The 22,500-nt window shown below is 42.9% G+C and overlaps 1 protein-coding gene across 1 annotated transcript in view; it reads left to right on the top strand.

Moving 5' to 3' along the window:
• Positions 1–597: 597 nt before the first annotated feature.
• togaram1 (TOG array regulator of axonemal microtubules 1) overlaps positions 598–22,500 on the top strand; it is a 29,201-nt gene continuing 7,298 nt past the window's right edge. The window contains exons 1-17 of the mRNA XM_079852981.1: positions 598–815; positions 3,175–3,588; positions 6,110–6,736; positions 7,986–8,049; positions 8,972–9,091; positions 9,316–9,486; positions 10,205–10,350; positions 11,209–11,429; positions 12,724–12,785; positions 13,615–13,791; positions 14,514–14,567; positions 14,653–14,822; positions 18,717–18,828; positions 19,247–19,444; positions 19,802–19,919; positions 20,373–20,478; positions 21,751–21,986. Coding sequence (XP_079709107.1) covers positions 3,250–3,588; positions 6,110–6,736; positions 7,986–8,049; positions 8,972–9,091; positions 9,316–9,486; positions 10,205–10,350; positions 11,209–11,429; positions 12,724–12,785; positions 13,615–13,791; positions 14,514–14,567; positions 14,653–14,822; positions 18,717–18,828; positions 19,247–19,444; positions 19,802–19,919; positions 20,373–20,478; positions 21,751–21,986 — 2,921 coding nt within the window. The 5' untranslated portion in view covers positions 598–815; positions 3,175–3,249. The remainder of the gene's footprint in view (positions 816–3,174; positions 3,589–6,109; positions 6,737–7,985; positions 8,050–8,971; positions 9,092–9,315; positions 9,487–10,204; positions 10,351–11,208; positions 11,430–12,723; positions 12,786–13,614; positions 13,792–14,513; positions 14,568–14,652; positions 14,823–18,716; positions 18,829–19,246; positions 19,445–19,801; positions 19,920–20,372; positions 20,479–21,750; positions 21,987–22,500) is intronic.

Below are 22,500 nucleotides of genomic sequence, written 5' to 3' on the forward strand. Positions count from 1 at the left end.
CCGCTCTTACTGTACACTCATACCCTGCTCTTACTGTACACTCATACCCTGCTCTTACTGTACGCTCATACGCCGCTCTTACTGTACGCCCATACGCCGCTCTTACTGTACGCTCATACCCTGCTCTTACTGTACGCTCATACGCCGCTCTTACTGTACGCTCATATGCCGCTCTTACTGTACGCTCATATGCCGCTCTTACTGTACGCTCATATGCCGCTCTTACTGTACACTTTTGTAGCAGAAAAAAATGTGGAGTAAAAGTTTGAAACTTATCCCCCAGTTGCACAGACAAGGCTTAAACCTAGTCCCAGACTAAAATACATGTTTGATCTGTTTTAACTGAAAATAACAGCACCGACAGATCTTAAAACATATCAGTGCCATTGTTTTGTCTCAAGATGCACACTAGTAATGTTGTTTTCTAAGGCACGTTTATAAAAGCTACTTAAATACGCTAATTAAACTAAAGCCTAATCCAGGCTTAATCTAAACCCTGTCTGTGAAACCGTGTGTTGAAGTGTCATGAACTACACTGTCATGAACTACACCTCCCACACTGCACCGCGCCAACCATCCAGTGTGGGGTCAGAGGGCGCGTCGCCATGGCAGCGGCTGGTTGTGACATCAGCGCCATTTTGGTCGTGTGTTGTGATGGAAGCAGCGAGAAAATCAGAATCCGACAGAAAAACAACGAAAATCAGACCCAAATCAGACAAATTCAGGCCAGAGAGAGCAGATTCAGCGAATCAGACTGAGTCACATCGAGAATCAAACCGAATCGGCACGGGAGTCATTTAGATCTGCAATAACAGGTTTGATTTGAACTAAAACACATAAACACTTCAGGCATTTTAATATTGTTCGATGTTGTAAATTGTGCCAGGGTTTTATATGGTATATTATTAATGAATTCTTTCATGTGTTGTCGATTTGGTTAAAAAACAGCATCTAGCGAATCTACCAAACAAACGTCCAATAAGATGAATGAGAATAATAAATACTGTAGAATCGCCTCAGTGTCTCGTTATTTCTCTGAGTATTGTGCTGTCAGATGGGGAATATTGAGGGAATTAACGAGTAAATACCGCAGAAGAGCCACAAGTGGTTTTCCTTCCGAATGATTCCGAGTCATTCCGGATATTCATATGAAGATCCGTCAATCCTGTGAGCTTTAGCTGGAAGAGTTGAGATGTTTTACAGCAGCTGGTGTGTATTTTAACAGCTCAACACTGACCTCTGACCTCAGGTCATTTCCCTCAGAGGTTCATCTGAAGTAACAGAACGATCAATCAGAGCTATCTGGTGTTTAATACTGTTCTCAATACGCTAGCTCAAAAATGTGATTTATACATCATTCCTGTAACATATTCCTTGAAACAATTTAGGTAGAGATATTTTTTAAATGTTACTACTTAGAGATGAGATTCAGAAGTAACGTTCCCATAATACTTTATGGAATAGAGAAAACATTACCATAATGCTTATCTAACGTTCACATAACCAAGGAAAAACTTTTTAAAACATTTTAAAAACTTGAGTTTTGACCATTCAGAGAATTCAGCAGAATATAAAGCAACAACAGTCCGGAAGTTAAAACTTTTCTCCATAGGGAAATTGATTTTTTTATGATAATTTATAAATCTACTGTGAGCTACGAGGATGTTAATCGATGGTGTTTGCCTCTGTTGAATCTGACAACCCACATTATTTCAACTTGGTTTTAAAATAATCGCAAACATTTAAAACTACATTACCCATGATGCTGTACAGTAAACCCACCAATCAGAGAGTTGCCACAATTAAAGCTCCGCCCACTCCTGTGAAACACTGCGAATGACGTAATCGAGTCGCTCTCTCTACGCTCTCAAAATACTTGTATATGCATATTTTGCAATAAACTTAAAATATATTGTATATATATATATATATATATGAGCAGTTTTATGTTTCTCAATTGTTTTTAATTCGATTATGCTGATTTTTGCATATTTTTTGCAATTGTTTTTAATTCGTTTGTGATTTTATTGCTAAATGGGATTGTAGTTCTTTCAAGTAGTATTTGTAACTCGACACCCTTGCCTCATTTAGTATGCGCGGTTCTATGAATATGCAAATGAGCCCCGCCTCCACTCACTCACTCAGCTCAGAGATCCACTGGTTGACGATCACACGTTGATCTGATTGGTTACAAGGTAGTTTTTGAGACTGTCTTTGGTTCACTGCAGTTTTAAGGAGGAAATACTCAGCAATGCTGTCGACTTATGAACTTACACATGGTTTGTCTTAAAGCAGATTAAAAACTCCACATAGACACATAAACAACATTAAACGCTGGATTTTGACAACAGGGGGACTTTAACAAAGACTTCTTTTAAAAAAATAGAAAAAGTGGGCGGGGACTAATGTGTTCACGTCTGATGAAGTTTGCATCATAAGCTGCGTTTCCATTACCCTTCAAATTGCGCAAATTGAAATTGCGAATTGAAAATACACCCAGTGGAAACACGTCAATTTCGCAAAAACTCTCATTTATCGCAAAAAAGTTTTTCCGCTCGCATGAGGGGGTTTTTCAGGCAATTCGAAAAAGAAATATTTTGCAAAACTGCAATGGAAACAGTTTTTGCGCATTTACAGTCACCTGACGTAGATGACGCGGTGTGTTTGGACAGAGGACGAGACAGAGCTCTTTATTAAATTCCTATAAGACGAAAGAATTACAGGAATAATGGATTCTAAACCTCAAATAAATGCCACAATCAAAGACCTCGACGCAGATCTGAGGGAGAAACACCCAGAAACTCCTCATATGTGCCGCTCACAGTATAATAAGGGTCGTTCCTCACCATTAATGCTTGGAAACACACACACATCTCCTTCCATTAATAATAATGGCCAGTGCGGTGGCTGGGATTGTAGGATATAGTACATAAACCCACCAGCGTCCGTTAACTTGGTTTTGGAATGATTTTACTGATCGCGAGAGGAAAAAATGAAGTTTTAGTCGCATAAGATCGGTCAATGGAAACGCCGTCATTTCGCAATAGTTTTTTGTCGACATTTAAAAAAAATCGCAAAAGTTTTGCGCAGATCTGTAATGGAAACACGCCTACAGATTCTGTGTGTCTCAGTGAAGCTGCTGTGATCTAAATGTGTGAATCTTCCCCTCTTCAGGTCTGTGTCGCTGCGATGGCTTCGCATCCCTCCTCAACATGACAGATTCCCGTGCGTCGGCTCCGTCTGGACTCCATGATGATTTATGGACTGATCCCTCAGGAGTTACACGAGCAGCTCCTGGACCAGCAGAACTTCCAGAGCCGGACGCGTGGCGTGGAGCAGCTGAAGAGCCTGGTGGCGGAGCTGGATCTGCAGCAGGTCTCCTCCGCCAGCGTGGACGAGTTCATCCAGTTCTTGCGCCGGCTTCTGGACGACAGCAACTTCAAGGTGTTGTACGGCACCTTGCAGCTCCTGAACCTGCTGATCGAGAAGCTGGACCGCGACGTGGACCGGCACTACCGGGAGATCGCGGCGGTGACCGTGCGGGCGCTGGGAGACTCGCGTAACGTGGCCCGGCGCGAGTACATGCAGGTGTTCAAGCAGTTTCGTTTCTCAATGCTTTTTAATTCGATTATGCTGTTCGCAGTGCTTCACTGGAGTGTAGTTCGTTCCCTCACTGAAGCTGGTCAGTTCACAGTCCTCGGATTTTTGCTTTTTTGCTTTAATTCAAAGATCGTGATGTCGTGATTCTCCTCGTGGCTGGTTGGCTTATTACGCTTTAAAGTCTCCCGTAGTCAAGAGCGGCTTTCGTACAGGGGTAGTTATAGGGACGAGCCACCGGGATGGTTCCCCGAGAGCTAACGGTTCCAATAGGAACGTTTTCCTGGTAGTAGGAACCAGAGCCCGTCTACGGAGAGCCTGGCCACTCCCTATTAAGTCCTATTGTACCGAATGTTGGTTGTAGTTCCACCAGAGCTCCACTGGGGGCGATCGCCCATGAGTGCAGAATGAATGGGAGTCTATGGGGCTAGACGGCTAAATGTGTCCCTTTCACCCGATTGCCGTTGAGAAATCTCAGATTTGATTGTAGGTTTTGCAAGTTCAACATGGGTTATAGGTCGACAGTTGAATGAGCGAGCACTTATGTCCTTTTGATTTCTTACAGGTTGAGTTGTTGTTGCCCATAACACGCTAGCATTCTGCTAATGAACGCTGATTGGTCAGTGAAGGACTGATTACGACCAGAGATCCCGCTTGATGGTCTTTTAAAACAACAAAACAAAAACTCTTCTAGCGCGTGTGTTTCCCTGTGTCAGAGTTAGGGCGAAAGCACCAAAGTGACTGAAGGATTGCCGTAAAGCAGTATCTCTGGTCGTACAATGTGTGTGACGTCATTGACATTTTAAAAGACTTTTTAAAGCAAATAAGTGACTCTAAAACATCTAACACCCAGCAGTGTGTAATTTCTTTGCATCTCCTTTCGAATACAACATTCAAATTACTAGACAAAAAATGATATCCTGAGAAAAGTGGATTTTGAGGGGTATAGCGCCATAGACCTCCATTCATTCTGCACTCGTCCTGTGAGCGCCCTCATGTGGAGCCAGAGTGGAACTGCACTCGTCCTGTGAGCGCCCTCATGTGGAGCCAGAGTGGAACTGCACTCGTCCTGTGAGCGCCCTCATGTGGAGCCAGAGTGGAACTGCACTCGTCCTGTGAGCGCCCTCATGTGGAGCCAGAGTGGAACTGCACTCGTCCTGTGAGCGCCCTCATGTGGAGCCAGAGTGGAACTGCACTCGTCCTGTGAACGCCCTCATGTGGAGCCAGAGTGGAACTGCACTCGTCCTGTGAGCGCCCTCATGTGGAGCCAGAGTGGAACTGCACTCGTTCTGTGAGCGCCCTCATGTGGAGCCAGAGTGGAACTGCACTCGTCCTGTGAGCGCCCTCATGTGGAGCCAGAGTGGAACTGCACTCGTCCTGTGAGCGCCCTCATGTGGAGCTAGAGTGGAACTGCAGCCAGTTCAGAAGCCGGAAGTTTACTGAGAGTGGAAGTTCTCCCCTTATTAGACATTCTCTGTTGGAACTCTGAAGTGACGTGAGACACGCTTGTTGTTGAGACTTTTATTTTGACGGCGCTGAGAACGCCTGAACACACAGTGCTCACATTCTCCTGTTCATTAGTGTACGATCTGTCTAGTCCTGTCTAATACGTCATTAGGTAGAACTGTTATACAGAGAAGTAGACAGTTATGAAGAGTTATTATTATTATGTTGATGTCCAGTGTTGCTGAGCAGAAATACATGTTTCGCTTGTTCCCATAAAAAAGTCGCGTTGGATTTTCTCCTCAGCGTAAAGGTTTAGAGGTCCATCTATCACTGTTTTACATGTTCGTAGAGTTAGTTTCTGGAGTAAATGTATAGGCTACAATCTGTGTGTTTACTCAGCCTTTTTAAAAATGGCGGGTGCTTGTGTTTCGCGTGCGTTCGGCCAATCAGCGAACACTAACGTCACGGATAGTTCCTATAGCGCTGCTTTAGACCGACTCTAAAGTTCCTAGAACTAACATCGTTCCTAGTTCCTGCGGTGCGAACACGCCAAAATCCGGGAACTTCCACCAATAGTTCTCTGAACCATGAAGAGGTTCCTCCGGTGCGAAAGCTCCCAAATTGTATCCCTTAAAACAAATTTTTGATCCCCAAAATGACATATTTAAACGTTTTTCCCTGAAATAATGTCTTCATGCCTTAAAATATCTTGAATGTAACTCGACACCCTTGCCTCATTTAGTATATGCAAATTAGCCCCGCCTCCACTCACTCCCTCAGCTCAGAGATCCACTGGTTGACGATCACACGTTGATCTGATTGGTTACAAGGTAGTTTGTGACGTCAGAAACACCAGCGATTTCAAAGCGTGTTTTTGAGACTGTCTTTGGTTCACTGCAGTTTTAAGGAGGAAATACTCAGCAATGCTGTCGACTTATGAACTTACACATGGTTTGACTTAAAGAATATTAAAAACACCACATAGACACATAAACAACATTAAAAGCTGGAGTTTCTCCACAGGGGGGCTTTAAGAGTTTGATGATACCTGTATGTGTATACGCAGGTGTTCCGGCAGCTGATGCGGGCGGTGGGGCCGCGGGCCGTGCTGGAGCTCGTCGTCGCTCAGCTCCGCCACAGGAACTCCAGGGTTCGGGAGGACGCCATCAACATCATCACCGCCGCCATGCTAACGCACCCGCGCAAGGACTTCGACATCCCGCGGCTGTGTGCGGAGGCGGCGCCGACGCTCGCGGACGGGAAGAGGAAGGTGCGTCACGCGGCTCTCGAGCTGTTCGCCGTGTTGGACTACTGTCTGGACACCGGGAAGAAGCAGCCGCTCATGAAGGCCGTGGACCGCGCGGAGCTAACGGGAGACGCGCAGGGCCTCATGGCCGCCGTTCAGGCGCGGCGCGCGCGGCACATACTCCCGCGGCTAGCGGCCGACGGCACCGTGGAGTACGCGCTCGTGCTGCCCAGACCGGGACACCGACGCCTGCCTCACCTGGGCTCCGGGGCCGATCTGGACTGGGTCATGAACGGAGGACGGGCTCCCGGGTCACGCGGCCCCGCAGACGCCGAGCTAGCGGATGACGCTACGACGCACAGGAGGATCGTGAGCGCCGGAAAAGGGAAGAACAAACTGCCCTGGGAGAGATCGGCTCTCACGGCTAACGGGAAGTCACATGATCAGGTGAGCCATGACAAACACCATCAGATGTTGATGTTGATGACCTGTGTCATATCTTACAGGCCTCTAAGGGCCTGTTTACACCTGGCCACCTCATGCGTTCTCTCAGATCGGATATCTATCTGTGTTTTCCCCAAACGGATATAAATCCGATCTTCAGTTCCCGCGCGATATGCAGATTTAATGGAGTTCACGTCACTTAAACATCTTGAATGTAACTCGACACCCTTGCCTCATTTAGTATGCGCGGTTCTATGAATATGCAAATGAGCCCCGCCTCCACTCACTCACTCAGCTCAGAGATCCACTGGTTGACGATCACACGTTGATCTGATTGGTTACAAGGTAGTTTGTGACGTCAGAAACACCAGCGATTTCAAAGCGTGTTTTTCAAAACATAAAATACATAGGCAAAAAAATGTTTTGTCTAAAGGTTAAATAAACTGCTCTCTCTCTCTCTCTCTCTCTCTCTCTCTATATATAAAAAGATTATTATTTCACATGTCAGGCTTTACGGGGTTAAACCGATGTTGAAAGATCATGCAGTTATGAAGCTGAAATGAAGTGCTGTAATAAGTGCAGTCAGACTAACGAGTGTAAACACGATGGACTCACTGGAGGTGGTGTGTGTTCTGGTGTGAGGTGTGACGTGAGAGTGTGTGTGTGTGTGTGTGTGTGTGTGTGTGAGAGTGATCCGGCAGTGTTTCCCAGCAACACACAGGAACACTAACAAACACCAGCGGCACACAGAGGACTTCAGAGCACCAGTGTTTCCCAGCACAAATATCCAAACATTACTAAATCAAGACATTTTCTGGAGGAGTGAAAGAAGTGAGTTTGTGCTGAGAACAAGAGATATCTGCCAACGGGGTCGGAAAAATAAAGTGAAAACAAGATTATGTTTCTGATCACTGTTGTTTTCAGCACAAACTCGCTTCATTTTGATACATTTTTCAGAAACAAGACTCAAGATCTTCAGTCGTTTTGCTTCTTCTCCAGGAAATGCATCTTGATTTGAGAATGTTTAGATGTTTGTGCTGGAACACAGACAGAAACACTGAGGAGGAACATCATGTTTTGCAGTGTCTACAGATAATAATTTTCAGTTGGGTCGGTTTCCAAGCATTAAAACTGTTTTAAGGTTCTTCTGTTGATCTCATGCAGTGTCACTGTCGATCAATCTCGTTCAGTGGTTTTGATTGGGAACCCAAGGATCATGTGTGTGTTGGTTGATGTCACGGCTTTATTCCAGCAGGTCTGCAGTGAAGATTCGTCCTCGTCCACGAGACTCCGTCAGGACGCCGGTGCCAAATACAGTAGGAACTGAAGATCTTATTCACATCACCTGATGATCTTATGATTGGTTCTTCTGCGTGTCGTGTTTCAGAGACGCAGTCTGAGCTTCATAATGGACTGAGCGTGGCTTTATTTCCCAGAGATCCCCTCATCCGTCCCTCGCGGGTCAAAAAGACCCGAAGCTCTAAAAACAAGCTTACTTTATTTCATTTTGACAATATTTTTTCTATTTTTTAATGCAATTCTTTTGGAGATTTTTTTTTATTTTATTTTTTTATTTATCTTTAAACTACTAGATTTAATCAATAAATAATAATTTAAGCACATTCCTCACAATCTTTCAACTTAAATTCAAAATAACTCACAATTTCATGCATAACCCTTTTAATTCGGCTCTAAATATCTCACATTGCGTGACTTTGTCGACCTCTTGTGGAATATAATAATATAAGATGATATTTCATGACTCTAGATGGGCTTATATCTCTATATGGAGTAAACGAGCTGTTCCTCTGGGTCCTAAAGTCAGTTTCTCTTCAGTGTGCATTCAGATACTCATGTAGACACTATAAAATAATTTTTTTGGTAAAGTTTTAGCATTTTTAGTTTCAATTTTGAGCATTTTTAGTTTTTTCTGTGTGAACTGAAGCATTCCTCACACTCCATTCATTCCTAAAGGGGTCAGATTGAGCCGAGAGGGAAGGATTTGTTACTTTTTTATATTTCAACCACAAAACTCCTCGTGTATTCGTGGTTCATGAAGACAAAAGTCTTGGACCCCTCTCAATTTGTAAAAAAAAATCATAAATATTTTCCAGATCAAAATGACCCGAGGGAAGGATGAGGGTTAAACTGACTTTATTAATGTGTAAATAGTGTTACACAGAAATAGCATGTCAGTAGCGTTAAAGAAGCCGCTGACGGTCTTGTGTTCTGGTCCAGGTCCGTCAGAAGCTCTTCCGTCTCCGGGCCGGACGCACCGGACTCTGGGTCGACTGCGGCGCAGCGGGAGCTTGGATTCGGATCCAGACGTCTTCAAAGCAGCCTCTGAGCCTGAGAAAGGTGACGTCAGAAGAACACGCTCGGCTCATGTGTGCTTCTTTATACTTATTATCTCTACAGACATGAAATAATGAGCCTGTTAGGCCAATATCTGGTCTCTATGAGTGACACCACTGGATTGACCAATCAGCATCCAGGCCTTTATTAATGCGTTCAGTCTATAATGTTAAAGCGCTGTATAAATGAAGGAGACTTGACTTGAGTGTTTCTGGTCGGTTCCTCAGGGTTGAGGAGCAGTCGTCTGGATCCTCCGGGCTCGCTCCTGCTGCCCTCGTACCCGCTGACGGCTCTGGCAGGACCTCTGACCCCGAGCGCTCCCCAGCGAACACACGCCGAGCCCACGCTCGCGCTCTCCATGTCCAGCACGTGGCCCAGCAGACGAGACGACAACACCGGTCAGAACACACTTACGCTCACACTGCCAAACAAGATTTTCTTACTCAGGATTTTTGTCTTGTTTCCAAAATTCTTAAATCAAGATGCATTTACTAGATGAGTAAAATCCCATTAGACATTATGTCTTGTTTTCTGGGGGAAAAGTCAAAATGAAGTGAGTTTTTGCTTAAAACGAGCAAAATGATCTGCCAATGGGGTTTTCCATTTGAATTAAGATTATTTTTCTGACCCCATTGGCAGATCATTTTGCTCGTTTTAAGCAAAAACTCACTTCATTTTGACTTTTCCCCCAGAAAACAAGACATAATGTCTAATGGGATTTTACTCATCTAGTAAATGCATCTTGATTTAAGAATTTTTTGATATTTGGACTGGAAACAAGAGAAAAATACTGAGTCAGAAAAGCATTGTTTGCAGTGCACGGCTGTTAGGAACTAGTTAAAGGAGATCAACACTGCCGTTAAAGGAGTCGTTCACTTCAGAATTAAAATCTCCTGATAATTTACTCTTGAGGATGTTCATGTGTTTCTTTCTTCCGTGGAAAATCCTTCATTTCTTTTCCACTGAAGATAGAAACACATGATCATCTTGGATGACGAGGAGGAGAGTAAACTATCAGGAGATTTTCGTTCTGAAGTGACCTGTCAGTGTTGATCTCCAGCTCATCAAAGTCTCGCTGAATCTTTACGTTGAAACGACACATTTTCCTCTTCTCAGGTGAGGTGATCTCCAGCAAACGCTCTCCTCTGCCTCCTCGTGCCCCGCGCCGGAGCCGGATCAGCGCCAGAGCCTCGTCGGATCGGCTCGATCAGTCCATCAGCGCCGCAGGAGAACCGGGTGACGACCCGCTGGACCGGCAGGAGGTGAGCGAGACTCGGAAAAACGAATAGAAGCATAGTTATGTCATTATTCAAAGTTATTACTGTGCATATGTGTGTAATTAAAATCTTCAACACAAACCAGTTGAGAATTGTAAAAAGCGCCAACCTTCCGGTCTCTCTAATGAAGCCAACACTGAAGAGAGTTAAACTGCAGTTCATCCACTGGCCACTAGAGGCCGGCTGCAGAAGACACTCAGTCCCATAGACCCGCATGTTAAAATGCTCAACTTTACAGCAGAAAAACACATGTTTACAGTCTGGTGTAAAAAGTGGTTTTGGTCTATATAGATAATGTTGTCCTTCATGACGACTGTGAGGGGGGGGGGGTGTTTTTATAACTCATCCGTTTAAATTATATTAAGCCTTAAAGTTCTGCATAATTAAGGGCGTGGCCACTTGAGTGACAGGTGGATTGCCGCTGATGTCACTGCTAGCCGTTTGTCTGCTGTCTGTTAGCATCACGTCACCTCAGCTAATCCGCCTCGCCGCACATGTTCGTTTATCCGGGAGTGACGCTGCCATGATGGCGACGGCCGGCTCCGCCCACTTTAGGCTTCAGAAACGCTCTTCAGGAACACTACGGGTGACGTCACACACACTACGCCCAGTGTTTCATACAGTCTATGGTGTCCGCTGATCCCAGCAGCCGTTGTTAACATGTTATTTCCCCTCTACACTATGCACTTCGGCACTAGGTTCTGCTAGGTTGGCCTGAGGATTAGTGTCGTAACAGTGGTTATGCGAAACTTTGCTGTGCACTAAACAGAGTGTCAACTATATATAAACGTCGTGTTTATTTGGAGTGACACCCGTGACCCCGGGTCTGTGCTCGTGTTTCAGATGCTGAACTCCCTGCGCTCGCTGAGGAACAGCGCGGCGAAGAAGCGGGCCAAGGTGAGCGCCAGCGGCTCCGACCCGGACCCCGACAGCCCCGACTCCGCGGTGAAGCTGGAGCTGGTTCCCGATTCCCCGGATCAAACGTCCCGGTCCGTCACGAGTCCTCTGAGCGAGAGCGGCCTGAGCCTGTACTCGCCCACCTCCCCCCCCGGCACCAGGAGCAGGTCAGACACGGGCCGGCACCAGGGCCTCGCTTATAACCAGTGCGTCACACACACGCCACGTCTCCCTCATCTATACAGCACTTTAGCAACACAGATCACAGCAGCTTTACAGTGATAACAGGAGATTACAGTAGCAGAGAGTGTTAGGCTTTACAGCAGATCTAGAATAAAGTTATTGTCCAGATAAAGTTAGTTTAGATTAATTCACTTCCGTTGCGAAGATCATCGGGGAGAGACGACAGTCACAGAACCGGCCCTGAGCGTGCCGTACGCCACTTCTCACACATCAGTCGTGATTTATACAAACAAACTTGACGGGAGAATGTGTAAGTGCGTCTGTAGGTGAACTCTGACCCGGAGCAGTTTAACAACACCGATGGAGATCTGAGGGACTGATGAAGGAAAACCACTTTAAATCCTCATTATGAGTCATAATCATAAATACTGTTCACAATAACAGTTTACATACATAAAAGAATGATTTAATCTATGTTTTACATCTGATATACACATTTAGATTAAATATGCCATTCTCATTAATGGAGTTAAGCTCTTAAATTACATGAAATCATCACAGAGAAGTTACAACATTGTTTATATTCTAATAATAGAAATATCAGTAGTGTATGCGCTGCTGTTGAACACTTCCTGTGGGATGCTGCGCGTTAATGTTTGCTCAGCGCATGATAACAGCAGAACTCGTGCTTTTAGGAAATATTTGCGTGCAAATAATGATCAATAAGGCATATCGGTTTCCAGTACCATTAAAAATGCTTTTCGGCCAGTGGAAAAGATAGAGAAAAATTTCACTGAAATGTATTTTATACTATTTTATTTATTTATTCAAAAACAAGGCAAGGATGGGCTACTAAATGATAATTTAGCATTAGCTATGTAATGTGACTCACATCCGTGTCTCATACTTTCCTAATGTCTTGTACCGTTAAACATGGCATCGCGTGGATGAATATGCATATGCAAATGATATGCAGATGAGGATCTGCATAGTAAAACGAGGCGTTGTAAGCTCATATATGGATATTTCGGGGAGGAGACGCATGTGAACACACTCTTCCGCTGACTGGGGTTTATAAAGGGAATTCTGCGCAGGTTCTGGCGTAAGCACGGGTTTATAAATCTGAATATTTTTTGGCGTAGGCCATTTTTGGCTTTCACCGCACGTACACTCTTAGTGCGGATCCTACGCACAGTGTTATAAATGAGAGCCCTGATGAACACCAGGCATTATCATGACACTCATGTTCAGTTCACTAACTCTCCTTCCTGACCTCAGCCCTGTGACCTCCGCTGCGAAACCACGAGTGGCGTCAGGAGCACGCGACCCCAGCGCTCAAGGTGCGTATGTGAACCACACGGCTGCACTCGTGCCGTCACACGTGCTTCTGAAGGGAAATGAAAACACTTGAGGTCTGGAATCGGATACTTGTTATAAAATTAAAATTTCGATTCCTCTAATCGATTCCTTTGTGAGCATTTCAATATGCCTTTAAACAGTTCAAGCGGGAGAGACTCACACACTTTTCTGTTCTGCACACACATCTAAAGCGCTCACAGAGAAAGTGATTTAATGTGATTTTTAAAAAGAATTCAGAGACGCCTGTTTTCTGTGTTTTCCACAGATGTGTGTGCAGATCTTAGAGTGACAGCACAGAATAACACTAATCAAACAACAAAAGACTCACTCGTTCTTCACTGAATAACTTTATAACTATATTTGTAATGTATATTTTATTGATAAACTGCAGTGTTATTGTACATTTGATTACAGTTTCTGAACCTAAAAATCTTAAAACACTGTTTATTTCAGTCGTATCTTTGTTCAGTTGTGTCTGTTTGTTGCGATTGCTAATTTTTTATGTGTTCTTGTTTAATTATTGTCTTTAATAATGCTAAGTTTATATTAGTTGGGCTAGTTGTTCTTCTATGGTGTTTTTAAACCTCAGGCAAACGCTCCTTGAGTTCTTTAGCCTGTGGATTTGTGCTCATGATATTCAGATACAGTTAAAGGTTTTGTGATAAGACTAAATGTGAATGATATCTAAGTTACCTTATTGAAATCGAAATTAAGAATCGGAATCGATAAGCAGAATCGGTACCGTTAAAATCCAAATGATACCCAACCCTAGTCGTGTGTGTGTGTGTGTGTGTGTGTGTGTGTCCTCAGGCGTGACGCCGCAGGATAAGAGCCTGTCTGAGGGGAATGTGAGTGTGGTCGGTCAGAGACTCGTTTACTCAAACACACCGTTAGATGCAGACGAGGAAAAGCCTGTGGATATGACATCATCACCGCAGATCCGAGCCGCCGGCCGCGAGCCGCTCCGCGCGCTCAGACCCGCTAAAGGTGAGCGCTCTATAATGTGTCTGATAGAAGTCTCTTCTGCCTTTATTTGATCAATGATCACAGGAATAAATTACGGCACGATATATCGTCCGCTTTATCGGTATCGGCCGATATATGATCATATTTAATGTTACCGTTATCGGCCCGGTAAGAAAATTTGGCCGATATATTAAAGCTGATTAATAATGTATTATCTCCTTCAGCTGAGACGCTTCAGATGCGCACTGTTCAACATGATGGTGTTAAATGACTTGAAATATGATTGGAATCACTTCAAAAAAGGAAAATACAGTTAAAGTGCAACATGTGCAGCGCAAGCCTGTCATATCGGCTTCATAACATTAGGAGAACATTATAATTGTGTGTTTTGGACGTGACTTTTATTGGTGAGACTTTTGTTTTTGTAATCAGGCTCTCAAAAAATCTGGATTTCGATTTATCGGCCAATATATCGGCTTTCAAATATAAAGAATTATCGGTTATCGGTATCGGACAAAATGTTCATATCGGTTCATCCCTATAAATTACACGTTACTGTATATTCACATAGAAAACTGCTTTTTTACATTGTAGTGATGTTCACTGTTTTACTGTGTTTTTGATCAAATAAACGCAGCTTCGGAGAGCAGAAGAGACTCTTTCGTAATGATTCCAGACGTTTGCCCAGTCGTGTGTGTAATGTCATGTTGAGTAGTGTGAGGACGCTCTGGTGTTTCCTGCAGGATCTCATCAGCACACGGCGCAGTCCTGCATGTCTGAGGGCGTGATCGGACGAGGTCGGTTCACTGTTTCACACACACCGATGATCTGAAGCACTCGCTGCTCTCGTCCTTCACTCGTCTTCTTCCCTCGTTTCTGCAGGAGTGTTTGGCTCTGTTGTTCTGCCCAGTCGTCCCAGTGTGGCGTCTTCTCCTGAGCAGGGCGACTGGTCCAGTAGAGCGGCCCGTGAGCCTCCGTCAGGCGTGTTCGGACACGCGTTCACCAACACACACTGCGACTCCGATGCCAGTCCTGAACCCGAGGAGCCTCTGGTGCGTCTCACACAGGCCCACACCGGCTGTGCTTACATCCAAACCTGACAAAACATGTAATATGGCATTAAACGTTTCGAATAAAGCAGCGTTTCCATCACTTCATCACTTCCTGGTGCAGAATATCAGTAATAAACTGTAAGTTTCTACAATCGGGCTCTTTTATGGAAGCTTGTTTCAGCCACAGAGTGAAAAATACAAACGTAATTGCGACTTTTTATCTCACAATTCTGACTTTATATCTCGCAATTCTGACTTTATATCTCACAATTCTGACTTTATATCTCGCAATTCTGACTTTTATCTCACAATTCTGACTTTTATCTCACAATTCTGACTTTATATCTCGCAATTCTGACTTTTATCTCACAATTCTGACTTTATATCTCGCAATTCTGACTTTATATCTCACAATTCTGACTTTATATCTCGCAATTCTGACTTTATATCTCGCAATTCTGACTTTATATCTCGCAATTCTGACTTTTATCTCACAATTCTGACTTTATATCTCGCAATTCTGACTTTTATCTCACAATTCTGACTTTATATCTCGCAATTCTGACTTTTATCTCACAATTCTGACTTTTATCTCACAATTCTGACTTTATATCTCGCAATTCTGACTTTATATCTCGCAATTCTGACTTTATATCTCGCAATTCTGACTTTATATCTCGCAATTCTGACTTTATATCTCACAATTCTGACTTTATAACTCGCAATTCTGACTTTACATCTCGCAATTCTGACTTTATCTCACAATTCTGACTTTATATCTCGCAATTCTGACTTTATATCTCGCAATTCTGACTTTATCTCACAATTCTGACTTTATATCTCGCAATTCTGACTTTATATCTCACAATTCTGACTTTATATCTCACAATTCTGACTTTATATCTCGCAATTCTGACTTTATATCTCACAATTCTGACTTTATATCTCACAATTCTGACTTTATATCTCACAATTCTGACTTTATCTCACAATTCTGACTTTATATCTCGCAATTCTGACTTTATATCTCGCAATTCTGACTTTATATCTCACAATTCTGACTTTATATCTCACAATTCTGACTTTATATCTCACAATTCTGACTTTATATCTCACAATTCTGACTTTATATCTCGCAATTCTGACTTTATCTCACAATTCTGACTTTATATCTCGCAATTCTGACTTTATATCTCACAATTCTGACTTTATATCTCGCAATTCTGACTTTATATCACACAATTCTGACTTTATATCTCACAATTCTGACTATATATCTCACAATTCTGACTTTATATCTCACAATTCTGACTTTATATCTCGCAATTCTGACTTTCTCACAATTCTGACTTTATATCTCGCAATTCTGACTTTATATCTCACAATTCTGACTTTATCTCACAATTCTGACTTTATATCTCGCAATTCTGACTTTATATCTCACAATTCTGACTTTATATCTCACAATTCTGACTTTATATCTCACAATTCTGACTTTATATCTCGCAATTCTGACTTTATCTCACAATTCTGACTTTATATCTCGCAATTCTGACTTTATATCTCACAATTCTGACTTTATATCTCACAATTCTGACTTTATATCTCGCAATTCTGACTTTATATCTCGCAATTCTGACTTTATATCTCGCAATTCTGACTTTATCTCACAATTCTGACTTTATATCTCGCAATTCTGACTTTATATATCACAATTCTGACTTTATATCTCACAATTCTGACTTTATATCTCGCAATTCTGACTTTATATCTCACAATTCTGACTTTTTATCTCACAATTCTGACTTTATATCTCACAATTCTGACTTTATATCTCACAATTCTGACTTTATATCTCGCAATTCTGACTTTATCTCACAATTCTGACTTTTTATCTCACAATTCTGACTTTATATCTCACAATTCTGACTTTATATCTCGCAATTCTGACTTTATATCTCACAATTCTGACTTTATATCTCACAATTCTGACTTTATATCTCGCAATTCTGACTTTATCTCACAATTCTGACTTTATATCTCGCAATTCTGACTTTATATCTCACAATTCTGACTTTATATCTCGCAATTCTGACTTTATATCTTGCAATTCTGACTTTTATCTCACAATTCTGACTTTTTATCTCACAATTCTGACTTTTATCTCACAATTCTGACTTTATATCTCACAATTCTGACTTTATATCTCGCAATTCTGACTTTATATCTCGGAATTCTGACTTTATATCTCACAATTCTGACTTTATATCTCGCAATTCTGACTTTTATCTCACAATTCTGACTTTATATCTCACAATTCTGACTTTATATCTCGCAATTCTGACTTTATATCTCGGAATTCTGACTTTATATCTCACAATTCTGACTTTATATCTCGCAATTCTGACTTTTATCTCACAATTCTGACTTTTATCTCACAATTCTGACTTTATATCTCACAATTCTGACTTTATATCTCGCAATTCTGACTTTATATCTCGGAATTCTGACTTTATATCTCACAATTCTGACTTTATATCTCGCAATTCTGACTTTTATCTCACAATTCTGACTTTATATCTCACAATTCTGACTTTATATCTCGCAATTCTGACTTTATATCTCGGAATTCTGACTTTATATCTCACAATTCTGACTTTATATCTCGCAATTCTGACTTTATCTCACAATTCTGACTTTATATCTCGCAATTCTGACTTTATATCTCGCAATTCTGACTTTATCTCACAATTCTGACTTTATATCTCACAATTCTGACTTTATATCTCACAATTCTGACTTTATATCTCGCAATTCTGACTTTATCTCACAATTCTGACTTTATATCTCGCAATTCTGACTTTATATCTCGCAATTCTGACTTTATATCTCACAATTCTGACTTTATATCTCGCAATTCTGACTTTATATCTCGCAATTCTGACTTTATATCTCACAATTCTGACTTTATATCTCACAATTCTGACTTTTATCTCACAATTCTGACTTTTATCTCAGAATTGCGAGTTTACATCTCACAATTCAGAATTGCGAGATATAAACTTGCAATCGCGTGATATAAAGTCGCAATTAAGATAAAAAAAAGTCAGAATAGTGAGTTTATTTCTCACAATTCTGACTTTATAACACGCAATTTTGAGAAATAAAGAATTGCAAGATGTAAACTCACAATTGTGTGATTAAAAAGTCACAATTATCTTTTTTTTTCTTTCTTTTTTCCGCAATTATCTTTTAAAATGTTTTATTCTGTGGCAGACTCAAGCTTTCATACGTTTCTCCTCCATCATGAACGAGTGTGTCTCGAGCGTCAGACGAAACACAGTAAACGCTGTCGTGTTCTCTAGCGTTCGGGAACACACTCGTGTGTGTGTGTGAGACGCTTCTGGAGGGAATTACACCAAATCATTCTGATCACTCACTTTCAGAAACACCAAACCAGCATTAGAGACGCTGCGACGCCATTGGTCCACTGGTCACTCCAGTTATCCAATCACAGCCACATGAGGTGTTAGAGGGATTTATTCAGTAAAAGAGTTTCCATCATAGTTAATGTGCACGTTTTATTATCAAATACAAAGATATCTGTTTTGGTAACACTTTACAATATGGTTCATTACTTAACATTAGTTAACATGAACTAATAATGAACAATACTTCTACAGCTTTAATTTTCATTGGTCCGCTGGTTACTCCAGAGTTTGTTGTCTAGGCATTTATTCTGTAAATGTGTTTCCATCGTAGTTTATGTGCACGTATAAAAATGCCTCAACTGAGCTTATCTTGGCATTTCCATCCAGCTTTCTTGTTTTATTTGCATAAAAATGTGTGTGCTTCACCCGTTAATTGGAGTCACATGATATGTGTGTGTTACAGGAGAGGGTAAAGCTGTCTAAGTTTGCGAGCGACAAGATGCGCCAGCGCCGTCTAGAGCATCAGGACCCGATGAGACGCCGCACGACACACACACTCCTCGATGATGTGAAAGGTGAAAGGTCAACACCAGTGACAGCCACCACCATTTTATTTTATTTATTTTTATTTATCCTTTATTTAACCAGGAGAAACACGTTGAGATATTGCTATCTCTTCTTCCAGAGAGTCCTGGTCAAGACGGCACATAAAGATTCACACAAAGAAAATGACACAAAATTTACACATTCAAAATTAAATAAATCAAATCAAGAGAAACAATTGCAAGTGTCCTTTACAACACTGTGCAAGAGACATTTAAAAGTGCATCTAGATTCAGAACATTCATTTTGCAATTCATTCCAAACCCGAGGAGCATAAAAAGAAAAAGCACATTTACCAGATTCTGACGATATCTGTGGGACTTCTAGCCGAATAAGAGACCCAGATGTGGTGCGATCACTATTAGTGTAATTTCTGCTTCTGTTTTCCAGACGAGAGCCTGAACGGGTGCGAGTCGCTCTCGGATGAGTCTCCCTCCAGTCCCACAGGACCACAGAATCCAGTGAAAAGTCTAAGCCCCGCCCACCAGCCCGCCCCCCCGCCCGGCCCGCCCAATAGAAACGCGGCGCCGAGACTGAGACGCACGTCGAGTCTGAACCGAACGCGAGCGCTGGTTGCACACAGCTCCGGTGAGAGAGTCGTGATGACTGTAAAGGCATTTATAAAGTTACAGAAGATTCTATTTCTAATAAATGCTGTATTCTTAAACGTTCTGTTCATCAAAGAATCCTAAAGAATTAAAAGTGTCACGGTTTCCACAAAAATATGAAGCAGCACAACTGTTCTCATCATTGATAATAATCTCCTGGCAAATTCATGAACATCTTGTCGGATTTCCTGTCGATAGGGTCGGGTATCGTTAGAACTTTAATGATTTCGATTCTTATCGATTCCTAATTTCGATTCCAATAAGGTAGAAAGGTTGATGTTTCATCCGCCACTGAGGTTTGTCTAACGCGATCCTGTTTCTCATGTTTGTCCTTCAGATGAGCTGATTCCTGGGAGCCCGAGGAAAGACGGGCAGGATCCGGCTGAGCTTCGGCCCTTCTCCAAACCGGAGCTGGCGCTGACTCAGAGCTTCCGGCTGCTCGCCTCGGACGACTGGTGAGACTCCAGCACGCGGTCACATGGGATGGGCGATATATCACCGTTTACGGTTATACCGGTAACAATTCTCCTCACGATAAGAGTAAGTCTTTCCGCGATAATAATGAGGAACTATTACTAGTACTCCTCGAAACTCCGAACACAAAATACTGTCAAATAAAACCATAGTTAAAATCATTCACAGAATTTGGCTGCGCGGTCATGAATATTAAATAGTCACGTGACGTCTCTAATTAATATTCATTAACCGTGCTTTTCTTTTCTAATTCATCGACTAATAAATATTCATACTAAAAAAACTAGATACTTATTTCTAAATGAGGAGTCTGTAATTGAACACAGAAAATGTGGTGATGTAGTTGAAGTCCACGTCGCCCATCCCTGATGATGCCGCCACTGTTCAGCTCTGACGGCTCGAAGCGTTCTGTCTAATGTGTTGTGTCCATGAAGGGAGAAGAAGATCGAGGGGCTGAACTTCATGCGCAGTCTGGCTCAGTATCATCCCGACGTCCTCTCGAGCCGGACTCACGACGTGTGCCTCGCGCTCATCCAGGAGGTCAGTCGCACGTCTCCTCGTGTCCTCACTCTCAGCCTGTCCTGATCCACTGCGGCTCTGACTCTGCGCTTCTGTCGTGTTTCCAGTCCTGAAAATCTTAAATCAAGATGGATTTACCAAAGTAGTAAAATCCCATTAATGATCTGCCAATGGGGTCAGAAAAATAATCTTAATTCAAATGGAAAACTAGATTATTTTTCTGACCCCATTGGCAGATCATTTAGCTTGTTTTAAGAAAAAACTCTCTTCATTTTGACTTTTCCCCCAGAAAACAAGAAATAATGTCTAATGGGATTTTACTCATCTAGTAAATGCATCTTGACTTAAGATTTTTTAGATATTTGTATTGGAAACGACAAAAGTACTGAGTAAGAAAATCTTTTTGTTGCAGTGTGGTAATGTGTGATGTGTGATATGTAATGTGTGATGTGTGATGTCATTTGCTCTCACAAACAAGTCAATTCAACTTTATTTCTGTAGAGCTTTATACAAAACAGATCGTTTCATAACAGCTTCACAGTGATAAACAGAAAAACAACAGAATTAAATTGGCACTATTAAGGTTTTTTCGTATATATTATCATTAATGTAGTGAGTAATAAAGCTGTTTGTGAGTGTAAAAGCTCTGCAAAGTTTCAAAGATAAATGGAGATTTTGTCTCATAAAAGAAGTGATTCTGAACTGAAACGAGTCGTCAGTAATTCAGTCTCACTTCCAGCTGTAGGTTTGTAACTCATTTGCATAATGCCCGCCTCTGGTGTTGATTGGCTGAGCAGCGTCTCTTAGCCCCGCCCTCAAACACTAGTGTATCTGAGACTGGGAGAGTTTGGCTCGTGTTGTTCGTGTGGAGAAGACGCTGTTTTCTGAGATTGATACGGTGAAACCCACGCCATCGCTACTGTTCGTATCACTGTGATCAAGAGCTGAGACTCAGATATGATAATGAGCGTTTGCGTTCTGACCAATCAGAGAAGAGCAGCTCTCAGAGAGGCGGAGCTTAGAGAGACTGAATCTCTGATGGAAGTGTTTCAGACACTGAGAGAGCAGAGCTGATGTGCAGTGGAGATTATGAGGAGATTAGAGTTTATTGATCTTAGATGTGTGTGAACCTGTTATAAACATTTGTTTACTGCGTGTGAAGCTGTTAGAGGAGTCCAGCAGAACATCAGGAGCTTTATGATGCATATACGGCACTTTAATGCTGTAGAGTTCATCAGTGAAAGCTTGTTTTGCGCTGCTCTCCAGCTCAGTGTCTCTCCCTGACCTCTGCAGGTGCGTAACCTGCGCTCGGGCGTGTCGCGCGTGGCGGTGTCGGCGCTGGGCGAGATGTTCGCGGCGCTGCAGAAGGGAATGGACCAGGAGCTGGACGGGGCGGCCCGAGTGTTGCTGCAGAAAGCCGGAGAATCCAACGCCTTCATACGGCAGGACGCGGAGCGAGCACTGGAGCGCATGTGTGAACACTGCTCTCTGACCCGCAGCCTGAGCGCGCTCCTGACCGGAGGACTGGGGTGAACACACACACACACACACACACACACACACACACACACACTGCTCTCTGACCCGCAGCCTGAGCGCGCTCCTGACCGGAGGACTGGGGTGAACACACACACACACACACACACACACACACACACACACACACACACACACACACACACACACACACACACACTGCTCTCTGACCCGCAGCCTGAGCGCGCTCCTGACCGGAGGACTGGGGTGAACACACACACACACACACACACACACACACACACACACACACACACTGCTCTCTGACCCGCAGCCTGAGCGCGCTCCTGACCGGAGGACTGGGGTGAACACACACACACACACACACACACACACACACACACACACACTGCTCTCTGACCCGCAGCCTGAGCGCGCTCCTGACCGGAGGACTGGGGTCAGCACACACACACACACACACACACACACACACACACACACACACACACACACTGCTCTCTGACCCGCAGCCTGAGCGCGCTCCTGACCGGAGGACTGGGGTCAGCA

The sequence above is a fragment of the Squalius cephalus genome (assembly GCF_949319135.1).
Source record: "Squalius cephalus genome assembly, chromosome: 20".
Taxonomy (NCBI): domain Eukaryota; kingdom Metazoa; phylum Chordata; class Actinopteri; order Cypriniformes; family Leuciscidae; genus Squalius; species Squalius cephalus.